The sequence below is a fragment of the Cynocephalus volans genome, chromosome 2 (genome assembly GCF_027409185.1).
Source record: "Cynocephalus volans isolate mCynVol1 chromosome 2, mCynVol1.pri, whole genome shotgun sequence".
Classification (NCBI taxonomy): Eukaryota; Metazoa; Chordata; class Mammalia; order Dermoptera; family Cynocephalidae; genus Cynocephalus; species Cynocephalus volans.
Window position 1 is genome coordinate 172,392,105 of NC_084461.1, and position 12,428 is coordinate 172,404,532.

Genomic DNA, 12,428 nt, shown 5'->3' on the forward strand with positions numbered 1-12,428 from the left:
GCTCACTGGGTTGCAGTACAGCTTGGGGTGCAGACCATCCTGTAGGCTGACATTTCTCTAGGGAAATAATCAGTGTTGTAGTGAAGCACAGTGAGTAGACAACCCCACTTGCACATGCAGATGGTGACTGAGGGCAGAAGCCTGAAGTTCAAGGATGAGACACGCCCAGCTCTGACAAGTGGTCAGAGTGGGGCTCCATGGCAGTAGCCCCTCCTGCCTTGAACCCACCTCACTGTCTCCCTTCTCCCTTCTGGAATAAGAAGATCAGTCATGCAATTGAAAAATGGGCAAAAGGTTGTTATAGACATTTCACCAAAGAAGATATATGAATAATCAGTAAGGACATGAAAAGATGCTCAGCGTCACTACTCATTAGGGAAATGCAAATTAAAAACACGAGATGCCACTTTGCAGCCCCTAGAATGGCTACAGTCAAAAGACAGACACCAACAAGTGTTGATGAGGAGGTAGAGAAACTGGAAACTTCACTCACTATTGCTGGGATTGTATAATGGGGCAACCACTTTAGAAAATGGTTTGACAGTTTCTTAAAATAAGTTTATGTTAAACATAAATTTACCATATGACCCAGCAATTCTAATCTAGTTATCTACCCAAGATAATTGAAAACAAATGTCCACACAAAGACTGGTAGCCAATGTGCACAGCGGCATCATTCATAATGGCCGAAAAGTGGAAACAACCCAAATGTCCATCAACAGGTTAAACAAATGTGGCCTCTTCATGCAGTGGAATATTATTCAGCTATAAAAAGGTAGGAATACCAATACATGCTACAACGTAGATGAGCTTCAAAAACATTATGCTAAGTGAAAGAAGACAGTACAAAAGACCGTATATTATATGATTCCACTTATATGAAATGCCTAGGAAATGCAAAAAGGAGATTATAATGACAGATACAGATTAGTGGTTGCCCGGAACTGGGGAAAGGAACAGGGAATGACTGTGAATAAGCACAAGGCTTCTTTTTGGGGTTATGAAAATGTTCTAAATTTAGATTACGATGATAGTTACACAACTCTGTTAATTTACAAAAAAATCATTGAAATGTACATTTCAAAGGGGTGAAGTTTGTGGGATGTAAATTATGCCTCATAAATATCCCTTTAAAATACTATACTTACACTTTACCATATTTTGCTGTACTTAAAATAATATACCTTTAAACAATTCACCTGGACAAGTCCAGATCTAATTCTGCTTCTATGTCATCATCATCCCAAAGCACTGTGATCTGTTAACGTGGCTTCCTGTACTTTGCTCACGCCGAGCCCCACAGTGCCCAGGGCTCTATTCCCGCAGTTGCCTTTCCCTCAAGGGCCCTTTAAAAATGGAATGAGGATTTCCTGGGCTCTCCTTGCCACAAAGGGATAAGGCCATCATTCTTTACCTATTAGCAACAGTGAGAGAGAGACTAGAGACTGACATCTCCAAGACAACACTATGTGATTCCTATACATCTCACTTTATTTTATAATTTAAGTTTATTTTTAGTAGGTAATGTATTCACATGGCTCAGAAATCAAAACGACAGAACACGCATATAGAAGACCATATCCCACGTCTATCCCATCTACCCATCTCACTACCGCCACCCACGGCCTCTATTAGATTTTTTTTAAGTATCCTTCCAGAGTTTGTTTATGCAAATACAAGCAAATGTGAAGAAATATCTTATTTTCTCTTTCTTTTATTAAAGTAAAGTAGTAGATATGCCGTTCTGCACATTGCTTTTTTTCACTTAATTTATCCTGAGAGCTTTTCATATCAGATCTTAGAGATCTTCGTTGTTTTTTACAGCTCTAAAGTTTTCCACTGTATGTACCATTGTTGATTAACCAGTCCCCAGCTGGTGGACATGTGAGTTATTTCCCACTTTTGCTATTACAGACAGAGCTTAAATAAATAACCTTACATGCAAGTCATTTCATAGGTGTGCAGATACCTACAGGGGAAAAAAATCGCAGAAATGGGCTTGTTGAGTCAAAAGGCCCATTGCCTCATTTCATGCATTCTCAAAGCAATGTTATGAGGCCCCCATTTCCCCGTGGCCTTACCGACAGAGCATGCTGCAGGCTTCAGGTCGTGCCATGCATTTGGAAAGGACTTGGATTTCATCTGGCTTTCTTCCAGAAGGATTACTTTCTTTTTTGTTTACTTTGTTGTGGTAAGAACACTTACCATGAGATCTACCCTCAACAGATTTTTAAGTGTACAATACAATATAATTAACTATGGACACAATGTTGAGCAGCAGATCTCTAGAACTTACTCATCTTGTATGAATGGAAGTTTATACCTATTGATTAGCAACTCCCATTTCCCCCTCCCCACTGCCTCTGGCAACCACCATTCTGCTTTCTGTTTTTGTGGATTTGACTACTTTAGATACTTCACATAAATGGAATCGCACAATGTTTGTCCTTCTCTGACTGGTATTTTGCTTAGTGTAATATCCTCAAGGTTCATCCATGTTGTCACATATTGCAGGATTTTTCTTCCTTTTTAAGGCTGAATAGTATTCCATCATATGTATGCAGCACATTTTCTTTATCCATGCCTCTGCCGATGAACGTTTAGGCTGTTTCCACGTCTTGGCTATTGTGAATAATGCCGCAATGAACATGGGAGTGCTGGTATCTCTTTGAGAGCCTAATTTCAATTCTTTTGGACAAATCCCTAGAAGTGAGATTGCTGGATCACATGAGCAGGCTTACTTTCACAGTATGTCTGTGCCTCTCAGAATCTACCGAATGGATGTTAGAACCTCAGGGAAAGCAGATCGTTTAGCTCAGCTCCCTCACTTTTTAGGAACAAGACAGAAAGGAGGAAGTACTTAGCGAAGATCCGTTGTCAGCCCACAGTAAAACTAGCATTCCTGGCACATGCCCGGCATTTTTCTAGGTCTGCATGATACCCAGAGAAGTATTGAACAGTCTCTGTCCCAGGCAAGAAGACATGTGGCAAGTACAGAAATCTCTGGACACGATTCCATTGTTGGAAGTGTTGATAGCATGTCCTCTCTTGGCTGTGCTTAGAGGAAGGACCGCTATGGTGAGAAATGCATCTCATGTGCCAGAAGACTGGCTGATCTCCTCCTCCCCACACTTCCCCAGCCTGTCTGCTCCAAGGACCTGCAGAGAATGGGTGGGGGCTTGTGTCAGACTTCAAGGAATCTAGCTAAGGGCCAAGCTCTTGAACAGCCTGTTTCCCAGTTTCTGTGATGAACAACCCCACCCACCACCCCCACCAGCCAAATATTTGCTAGGAAGCTTCTATCAGCAATCAGGGTCATCAAAAGGGCTTGAACCCATCTCCCTGAGATCTGCAAGACTGCAAGACCATCACCATAGAAGCTCTTCCTTTCCCACTGAGTCTTTGAAGATGTGTGTTGTGGGGTTGCTTAGCAAGGAAGTGGTCTAGGGTAATGCTCAGGATATGACCACCTAAGAGAATGCCGTGCAACACAGACTCACCTGCAAAGACTACTCTCCTGGGTCACTAAGTAACAAATGAGACAGCAGTGTAGGAGAGATATTAGCCGGAGCAGGGAGGGGCCATGAAGAGAGGCAGGGGTAGGGAAGGAAGAATTCCTCTGGCTATTGCTTGAACAGGAGAAGAGTGAGCATTCTGGCACTTCTTACAGTGACTTTTTTCTAAAGTACAGATCTTTTTTTCTAAGTGTGAAAGCAATGTATTTTATTGCAGAGACTTTGGAAAGTACAGAGAAGTACCGAGAAGAAAATAAAGTTCATAATTATCCCACTAGAGACCATCAGTCAACATTTAACTTCCTGTTTTTCTAGTCTTTCCATGGAGGGGTTATGCTCACATATGTGTATAATATATGGTCTTAGTCTTCTCCCATTCTTTTTAAATAGACAATGAGATCATAGGGTACGTAGGGTACCCCTTTGTATATATCTTAAAAACTCTGCGGATAAACATTAAAAAATATATTTGTCAATTGTATAGACAAAGATGGGATTTTATTTTATTTTTTGCATATCTTTCATTACTAATGATATTGAACATTTGTTCATAGTTATCAATCATTTGTATTTCTTATTTTATCAATTGCCTATACATGTCATTTGTCTATTTTTCCATTGGGTTATTAGTCTTTTTCTTCTTGATTTATCCTTTTTTATAGATCCTGAAATATTCAATATACCCTGAAATATAGACCAATAATATTCAAAAATATTTAAAAAATATTTACCCTCAGTTTATTACCTTTAAACTTTATTTTGTTTGGTTTTGTTTTGTTTTGCCATGTAAAAGATTTAAAGTTATATCTAGTTGAGTATATCAATCTTTTTCATGCCATTTACTGCCAAAATACATACTAAACTGCTAGTTTAGTATGTATTTTTCCAGACATTTTCTATGCATATATCAATAAATATATATATAGTTAGATATATAAAATTTTCCTGCACATTTGAGATGATAAAATGCACACTATTTGGTAAAGTGCTTATTTCATGTACTAGTATATTATAGATGTCTTCCCATATGAGTATATAAAGATCTAACTTATATGAATTAAATATTATGTTATTAAGCCAGTTTTTAAAGATTTTCATTTTCATATTTAAATATGGAAGTTTTCTGGTGCCTGAAAGAAATATAGAGACCTAAGTTTATTTATTCCACGTAGTGAGCCAATTGTCCCAATAGCATCTATAAAATAATCTATCCTTGCCCTGCTCATTTGAAATTAATTTGTCATATGTTAAAAATCATATATTAAATAAATATCATATATAAAATACACTGTAAATAAATATATATACTATGTAAATAAATATATATACTATATCTATATGATAGCCACATAAATATAACTATCATATATTGAAAACTTGTGTTTCCCTCTAGATTTAATATTTTGCTTCCTTTTTTATATAGTCCTTAATCAACACCACATTTTTCTAATTATTGTATAATAATTATTAACATGTATTTTTAAATCTGCAAAATCAATACTATCCCCTATTTCATCTTGTCAATATTGCTTTGGCTAATTTTTTTTCTTTTACTTATTAATTTTTTGCATTCGTTAAGAGCTTTAGAAAAATTCTGTGAAGTTCCCAAAACACCTATTTAGGATTTTGATTGGAATTGTGTTAGATTAACTAATTAAAGGTTTATTGCCATTTTTGCAAAATTATTATTTCAATTTAAAAGCACGGTATGTCTCTCTCCATCTATTCAAATTTTCTTATGTACATATGTAATGTTTCTGTTTTCTTTGTATAATCTTGCATTTTTCATCAAGTTTATTCTTAGATATTTTTCATTTTTTGTTACAATTATGAACGGGATTTTAAAAGTATACTTTATGACTATCATTAGTACACAGGAAAGTACTGGTTTTGTGTACATTTTGTAACAGCTTACTTTACTGAGTATTAGTCTAGTTATTTTCAGTTGATTCTTTTTTGGATTTCTCATGTAGATAATCATGTCATTTGCAAAAAAAAAAAGTGGAAAGGGGAGAGAATAGATGGTTTTATTTCTCTTTTAATGTATTTACACTTTGTTTCTTTTTATTTACTTGTTGCTTTAGCTGGAACCATTTCTTGAATGTATCAAATACACGGTTTTCTCCTTCTGGTATTCCATTGGGATTACACACACACTTACACACACACACTCTCTGGAATTCCATTGGGATTACACACACACACACATTCTGGGATTCCACTGGGATTAAACACACACTCTCTCTCTCTCTCTCTGGGATTCCACTGGATTACACACACACACACACACACACGCACACACACACAGAGGCTCTTTAGGATATGTTCCTTCTTTGTGCCTCATATTTTTATCTCTTTATCCTTTTCTTTGAGTCCTTGGAGATTTTCCTGAATTTATCTTCACATTCTCTGATTTAATTTTCTATGGCATCTAATATGTGGTTGACTGCTTCTTTTAGATTTTAAAATTCCACAAGTCAGTATTTTGGGCTCTAACTAGTTATCTTTGAGAAGTTGCCAGTGATCCCCAATTGTCACAACCAGTGGTCTCTTTGTGGTCCTCATCTTCCCTGCTGGAGGTGACACTGACACCATCTCCATCCCTTCCATGAACTCTGTCACCCATGACACCGTGTCCTCCTGGCTCTCCTCCTTGCTCCGTTCTCCAGCCTCTCTCTCTCTCCCACTCTGTGTTCCAGAGCTCCACCGTAGTCTTTCTCCTGTTCTTGCTCTTCACATTGTCCCTTGATAATTTCATTTGTCCCCATGTCCACGGCCCATTTGCCAAGTCTTGAGAGAGCTCCAACCTCCTAGCTTCATTTAAAGGATGTCTCTGCCCGAATGTTTCAACTCCAAAACTGTCTCACCATCTCCTACCTGTGCTACTCCTAACATTCATGGCTCTACCACCCCCCTAGCTGCCCAAGGTGGAACCTCAGAGTCATCCTGGACTTCCCACTCTCCTGCATCTTCCCTGTCCAGTCACCTTATGCTTGAGTAGAGGTTGCTTCTACAGTAGAAATGTCTCTCCTTTCTCTCTATCTCTATTACTACTATTTGAATTGAAGTCCCTGTGATCTTTCTTTAGAGTATTGCAGTTACTTGAATTTTTTGCTCTGCCTTTGGTCTTATACTCCACCCTCATCACGTGCCTTCCCAAAGCACACATTCAGTTATGTCAGTCATCTGTTCAAACCATATCAGTGGGTCCTGTTGCATAGAAAATTCTAAACGATTTATGACATCTAAGGCTTTCTATTATCTGGTCCCAATAACCTTTTCAGCTTTGCCACCTACCACTCCTTCCAGATGCCCTGTGTTCCAGCCACTCCCCAAACACCCCCACACCTTTGCACAAGCTATTTCCTTTGCCGATAGAATCCTTTTCCTGGTCTTTTACCTGTTCATCCTTCAAAATCAAGCTCAAAGGACAAGTCTGAAGCTTTCCTGGACTCCTGAACGAGAGAGATGTAGGCTCCCACCACCCCGTTCCCACAGCACCTCTTCTCAAGCACTTAGAACATCATAGAGTGCTTAGGCATTGGTCTGTCTCTCTCTCTAGATCAAGAGGAGGGCCAAGAGGGTCCATTCATCTTCCTCACGTCCTACTCTCCCACTCATCTCTCTTTCATCGTGCTCACTAGCCTAAGTCCCCATCTTAGTTAACCCCAATGACCACTTACTCCGTGCCTGCACTTGAATGGTTGAAAGCACTCAACCGTGGATTGCATTATTACCTAGTAACCCTACTGCATACCTGGAGTACATTCACTTTCTCACTTTCTTAAATGACTATTTCACACCTTCTTCTTTATCCCCAAACTTCCTACCATCCCTCTTCCCCTAGGACCTTGCCTCTAATTCATTGAAAAATAGAAGCAATCAGAAGACAATTTCCCCATTCCTCACCACCCCATCTTCCAATTCTCTTGCATCTGAATCTGTATCCTCTGCTCCTACCAAAGACCCAGCCCTCCACTTTTGCTCTGGATCTGTCCCCTCCTGCCTTCCCAGAGTCTTGGCTCTTGCAACAATCCCCTGTCTCTTCTCTGCCATCTGTACCGTTCTGCTAGATCATTTCCACTGGCCTATGAACATATCTCTTTTTTTTTTCTTTTTTCTTTTTTGTCTCTTGAGTCCTCCTTCCTCTCTAGTAAGAGCCACTCCATTTTTCAGCTGTCCTTCACACCAAAACTTCCTCTTTTATCATCTTTTTTTTTTTTTTAGCTATCTCCAATTTCCCATCTCCCATCTCATCTCAGCTATTCTAATCAAACATTAGTCCCCCCAACTCCACTGAAACTGGTCTTGTCAAGCAATCTCCAAGTTGTCAAATCAAATGGCCACAATCTGTGTCCTCACCTTGCTGTACCTTTCAGCAGCATCCGACACAGGTGACCACTGTCTCCTCTTGAGGCATTTTCTGCCTTGGCTGTCACGATACCTGCTCGTCAGGGTTCCCCAGGTCCCTGGCTTCACAGCCTCCTTTCCCAGATTCTCCTCTTTCCACAGCATTAGTGTGTTCTAGAGTTCAGTCATGAGACTTCTTTTCTTCTCTGTGTCTACTCTCTCCACGAATAAGCTCATCATTCTGTGGGTGTAAAGATCATCCATATGTCGATGACTTCCCAGATGTACACATCCAGTCCCGATCTCTCCCATGAACTCCAGACTCTGACGCACACACTTGACTATCTTCTAGGAGGCATTTCAAACTGAACGTATCTAAAAACAGAACTCTCAACATCCCCCCTCAAACATCCTCCTCTCCAAGTCTTCTGTGCCATTAAATGGCCCAGTTGCTCAAGCCAGAAACCCAGGAATCATCCTCAAGTTTTCTTTCTCCACCCCTCCTTCTATGTAAAAACACTACCCAGTCCATCTATTTGTTTCTATCTCCATTGCTACAGTTCTAGTCCAAGATAGCAGCATCGTTCACTACACGACTGCAATGGTCTCCTAGTCAGCCTCCTGGCTTCCTCTCTTGCCTTCTGACAACCATTCGCTCTCCACCCAGCAGCCAAAACAATCCTCGAAAAATGTAAACCGCAGCATATCACTGTTGTGCCGAAAGCCCTCCGATGGTTCTATGTTGCACTTAGAATAAAATCCCGCTCCCCCAGCCTTCTGTGGAATTCTTTCTGTTCCTCAAAGCCTAACTCTTTCCCACCTGAAGGCTTTTGTAGAAGCTGTTTCCTAAGCACCTGGAAGTCCCTAGCACCATACTAGGTGCCAAGAGCTCTTGCCCCTCTCTTCCCACCTTATTTTATTCTCATCACAGCACTAATCACAATTGACATTTCCTTGCTTATTTATTCACTTTTGTTATCTGTGTCTCTTGCCTACAATAAAAGCTCCCCGAAAGTACGGATCTCACTTTCTTGTTCTCTGTTGGCTCCCAGCACCCAGAACAGTTTCTGACACATAGCAGGTGTTCGGTAAATGCTTGTTGAAGGGATGAATGAATCCTAGTGTTCTTTGAATCCTAGTGTTCCTTGAGATTGGAGTAGTTCCTGACACAGAGTAAACGCTCATATATTTGCTGAATCAATAGATAAGTTATTCTGACTACACCAAAAGCTGCTTGAGGGCAGAAGCCCTGTTTTAGGTTTCTCTGTTTCCTCCACAACCACTAGCATGGTGCTAGGGACTTCCAGGTGCTCAGTAAAAATGCCTTGTTGGATTTATTCTTTTTAAGAAAGGGAAAGCCAGGAATTCCAATATCTACTGCACAGACTTCATGTCTGTCTCTGAGAATAAACATGTGAAGAATGTCCCAAGAACGCGGATAAACTGAGTAGGAAGTAATAGGGGCTGGTCAACCATTCTCTGTTGGAATAGAGATAAAAGGAGAGTCTTCCCCCTTGGTATTTTCCTATCCAAAATTCTGGCCATGATGCTACATTACTTTTTGGTGTGTGTGTTACAGGACTCAACCTACATGCTGGTCATGGTGGATCCAGATGCCCCTAGCAGGTCAGAACCCGAAAAAAGATTCTGGAGACACTGGCTGGTAGCAGATATCAAGGTAAGCCGGCCAAGAAGCATTTTCTGACTCCTTTGGGATTGAAGCTGGAAGATTATCGTTCTGTGCAGTTCTCAGCTCATTCAGGAGGGCTGGAAACTAGGATGAGTGAAAACTTCTGTGCTAGTTGCCTCCAGCACTCAGCTGTCACAGCCCCTCCTAAGTTTTCTAACAATTTCAAAAAATGTTCCAGGATAAGTGGTGGTCCACCGGTAAACCAGCTCTCAGGATAAGGCTTTGGGGGGGGGGACGGGGCCGTGATTTCTAGCATTTGCTGATTTTCACGGTACAAATATTCCCAACATGGCCAATTTCAAGTTTCTAATGATTTAACAATTGACTGACATTTTCATTCTGAAATTGTGACCATCGGCTCTGGCACTCCACTGGACTTGGGGCTCTGGGGTGATTCTATGCAGCAGGTGGCAGGCTGGCCACAGGAGTCCTGCTGGAGCTCCCCCTCCTGGTGGGATGGGGGCCATGGAAAGAGGCATGGTGATTTCCATGAAACAGTGGCCACCCCCATCTTTGTCCCTTTGCCGTCACAATAGTTATGTAAGGAGCCTGGCTCACCCTTTCCAGGCAGGTCTAAAGAATGCGAATTTGGTGGGTTGATAGTGAGCATTATGGGGGAGCAGGGGAAGGCTCTATTGACAAATAAGTTTTAGACACTCTGGGTTGAACTAAATTGATCCCATTCCTCACTGAAGGATTTTTCAGAGCTTTTACTCTCCTGATACATACTGTATAACACACATTTACTTCCCCATCTTGTTAGATTATTGAATCATTTGGTCACAAGCAACTGGCAATGCACTTTGGGGAAGCCCACGATGGCCTCAAGCATTCACCAGTCTGTGCCTAGAAAACTCGCGATGGCCTTTGCAAAGAGCGTGCAGAGGTGTCAACCCCGTGAGATCCAGAACTGGAAAGACAGAGTCTTGGTCTGGTTTGGACCTCGGCTGGTACCAACTCCCTGACCTCTGTCAAGCCACTTGGAACCCCCCTGGGCATTTCTTGTTTATCTGTAATGTGGGGACCATACTAATGACTTCACATGGTTGTCGTGAGGATCCAGTGAGATAGCATATTGAGAGCACTTTGGGAAGCATAAACAATACCGCAAATAGGAGGGGGTTGTATGTTTGCTGCTAGAGCCATGGGCAGAGGAAGGGGTGTCGGTCTGCACTAGCTATCGCTATCCTGAGCAAGGCAGGGACTCTCACAGGTGTAGGGGAGTTGCCCTGACAACCAGTCTGTAGCCCAGTGACCACAGGCCCTTCCCAGGAAGCCCAGGTGGACGGCCCTCCTTAGAGGCAGTCCTGACTACAGCCCCACAAGGAGTTCCCTCGAGGGAGACTCCAACAGCAGCTTTTTGGGCAGAGCCTGAGCTGGCCTCCATCACTCCTACACACTTTCCCAGCCAAGTGCTCCTTGGCCTACCAAAGAGCTTTGGTAACATCATAAACATGCAGAGGGGTAGAGCTGGGGGAGGTATGCGCCGTCGGGGCAGGGAGAGGAACAGAGAGTACAGAAGTGGAAGATATTGGATCTGCCCCATTACAGTACTGCCATTTTCTGGACTTGGGCCTCCCCGGCAGCCACAAGGGGGTGGATTGCTCAAGAGAGGAGCGTCCCTCTGAGGGACACACTCACAGTCCACCCCCACATAGGACTTCCTGGAAGAGGGTTCTCCTTGGCATTCCAAGACCAAGTGCAAAAGCAGTCATGGATGGAATGATTTTAGAGTTGAGGGCCTTGGGACCATGAGATTGCCTCTCTTCCAAGCCTGAAAGACCCCCACCCCACCCTGTCCCCTCACCCCAACACTCACTTGGGATGGTCTCTCACATGAGCTCTGTACTGCAAACATGGGGTTAGCCTCAGCAGCCCAGCTTAGAAGCACAGCAGGTGGCAGGTGGCAGCTGTCAGGCAAGGCTGCTGAGCGGAGGAGCTTACCAGGGCCACCTGCCCGGTTGTGGCCCTCGGCCTGCCTGCTCAGGCCAGAGGAGGCTTGGGTTTCAGGCATGGTTTTACCCGCTTTCCCTCATCCGAGCATCCAGCAGGAAGCGGCTGCTCTCCTCAGCTGCAACTACATCGTCCTGCCCACCTGCCCCCAAATTCCGTCAGCCATGGAGACAGTGAAAACCAAATCCGCTTAGGTCTCAAGTTCTGGTCCTCGGCCAGAGGAAGAGAGGGCTCTCCTCAAACCCAGAAGCACATCCTTTGTGTTGGTGTTAGCTGCTTCTAAGTGGGTCTCCAACAGTCGCGTGCACTCGAATCCACCAGCAAGCGTGTTCACATGCAGATTCCTGGGCACTTCAGTCGGGCTGGAGGGAATACGACACCCATGGTTGGCAAGCCTCCAGGAGTCAGCTGCCTGGAGGAGGACTGCAGAGTCCAGTGTCGGGATGCCTTGGTCATTTTTAACATCACTCATTGGTGAAGCAATTTTCAAGTGAAAAGCACTTTTGAAACTTTCAGTCACTTTGTGATAAATAGGCAGGCCTCCCGTTTTGTAGAGAGGAAAGCAAAGCCTAGAGAGGTTGAATGATGCAGTCTCCCTGCTAGCGGGTAGGGGGAGTCTTCAATCCATCCCCCGGGGGCCTCCTGCCGTCCATGCAGGCTGGGTTCACACCCCATCTCTCCCATCAGCTCCGCTGTGGCAAGGAGCTGCTGTGTCCTTTCTGTAAGATGGAAAACACAACTCCTATGGTTCCCCCACGACCCCCAGCTCACTCCCAGGGCTCTGTTTCTGGCTACCCTTTATGAGTAGTTGAATCCAGGGAACCCTCCCCAGGGAATGCTATCTTGGTCAATAAAACACACCTGGTAAGTGTTTTGAACTCCATAAAACTACATGTCATCATTACCCAAGCAGCCTAAAC

At 42.9% G+C, this 12,428-nt stretch overlaps 1 protein-coding gene across 1 annotated transcript in view; it reads left to right on the top strand.

Moving 5' to 3' along the window:
• The window catches only part of PEBP4 (phosphatidylethanolamine binding protein 4), a 188,013-nt gene that overhangs the window by 86,642 nt on the left and 88,943 nt on the right, over nucleotides 1-12,428 (top strand). The window contains 1 exon segment of the mRNA XM_063087712.1: nucleotides 9,445-9,543. Within this exon segment, the coding sequence (XP_062943782.1) occupies nucleotides 9,445-9,543 (99 nt within the window).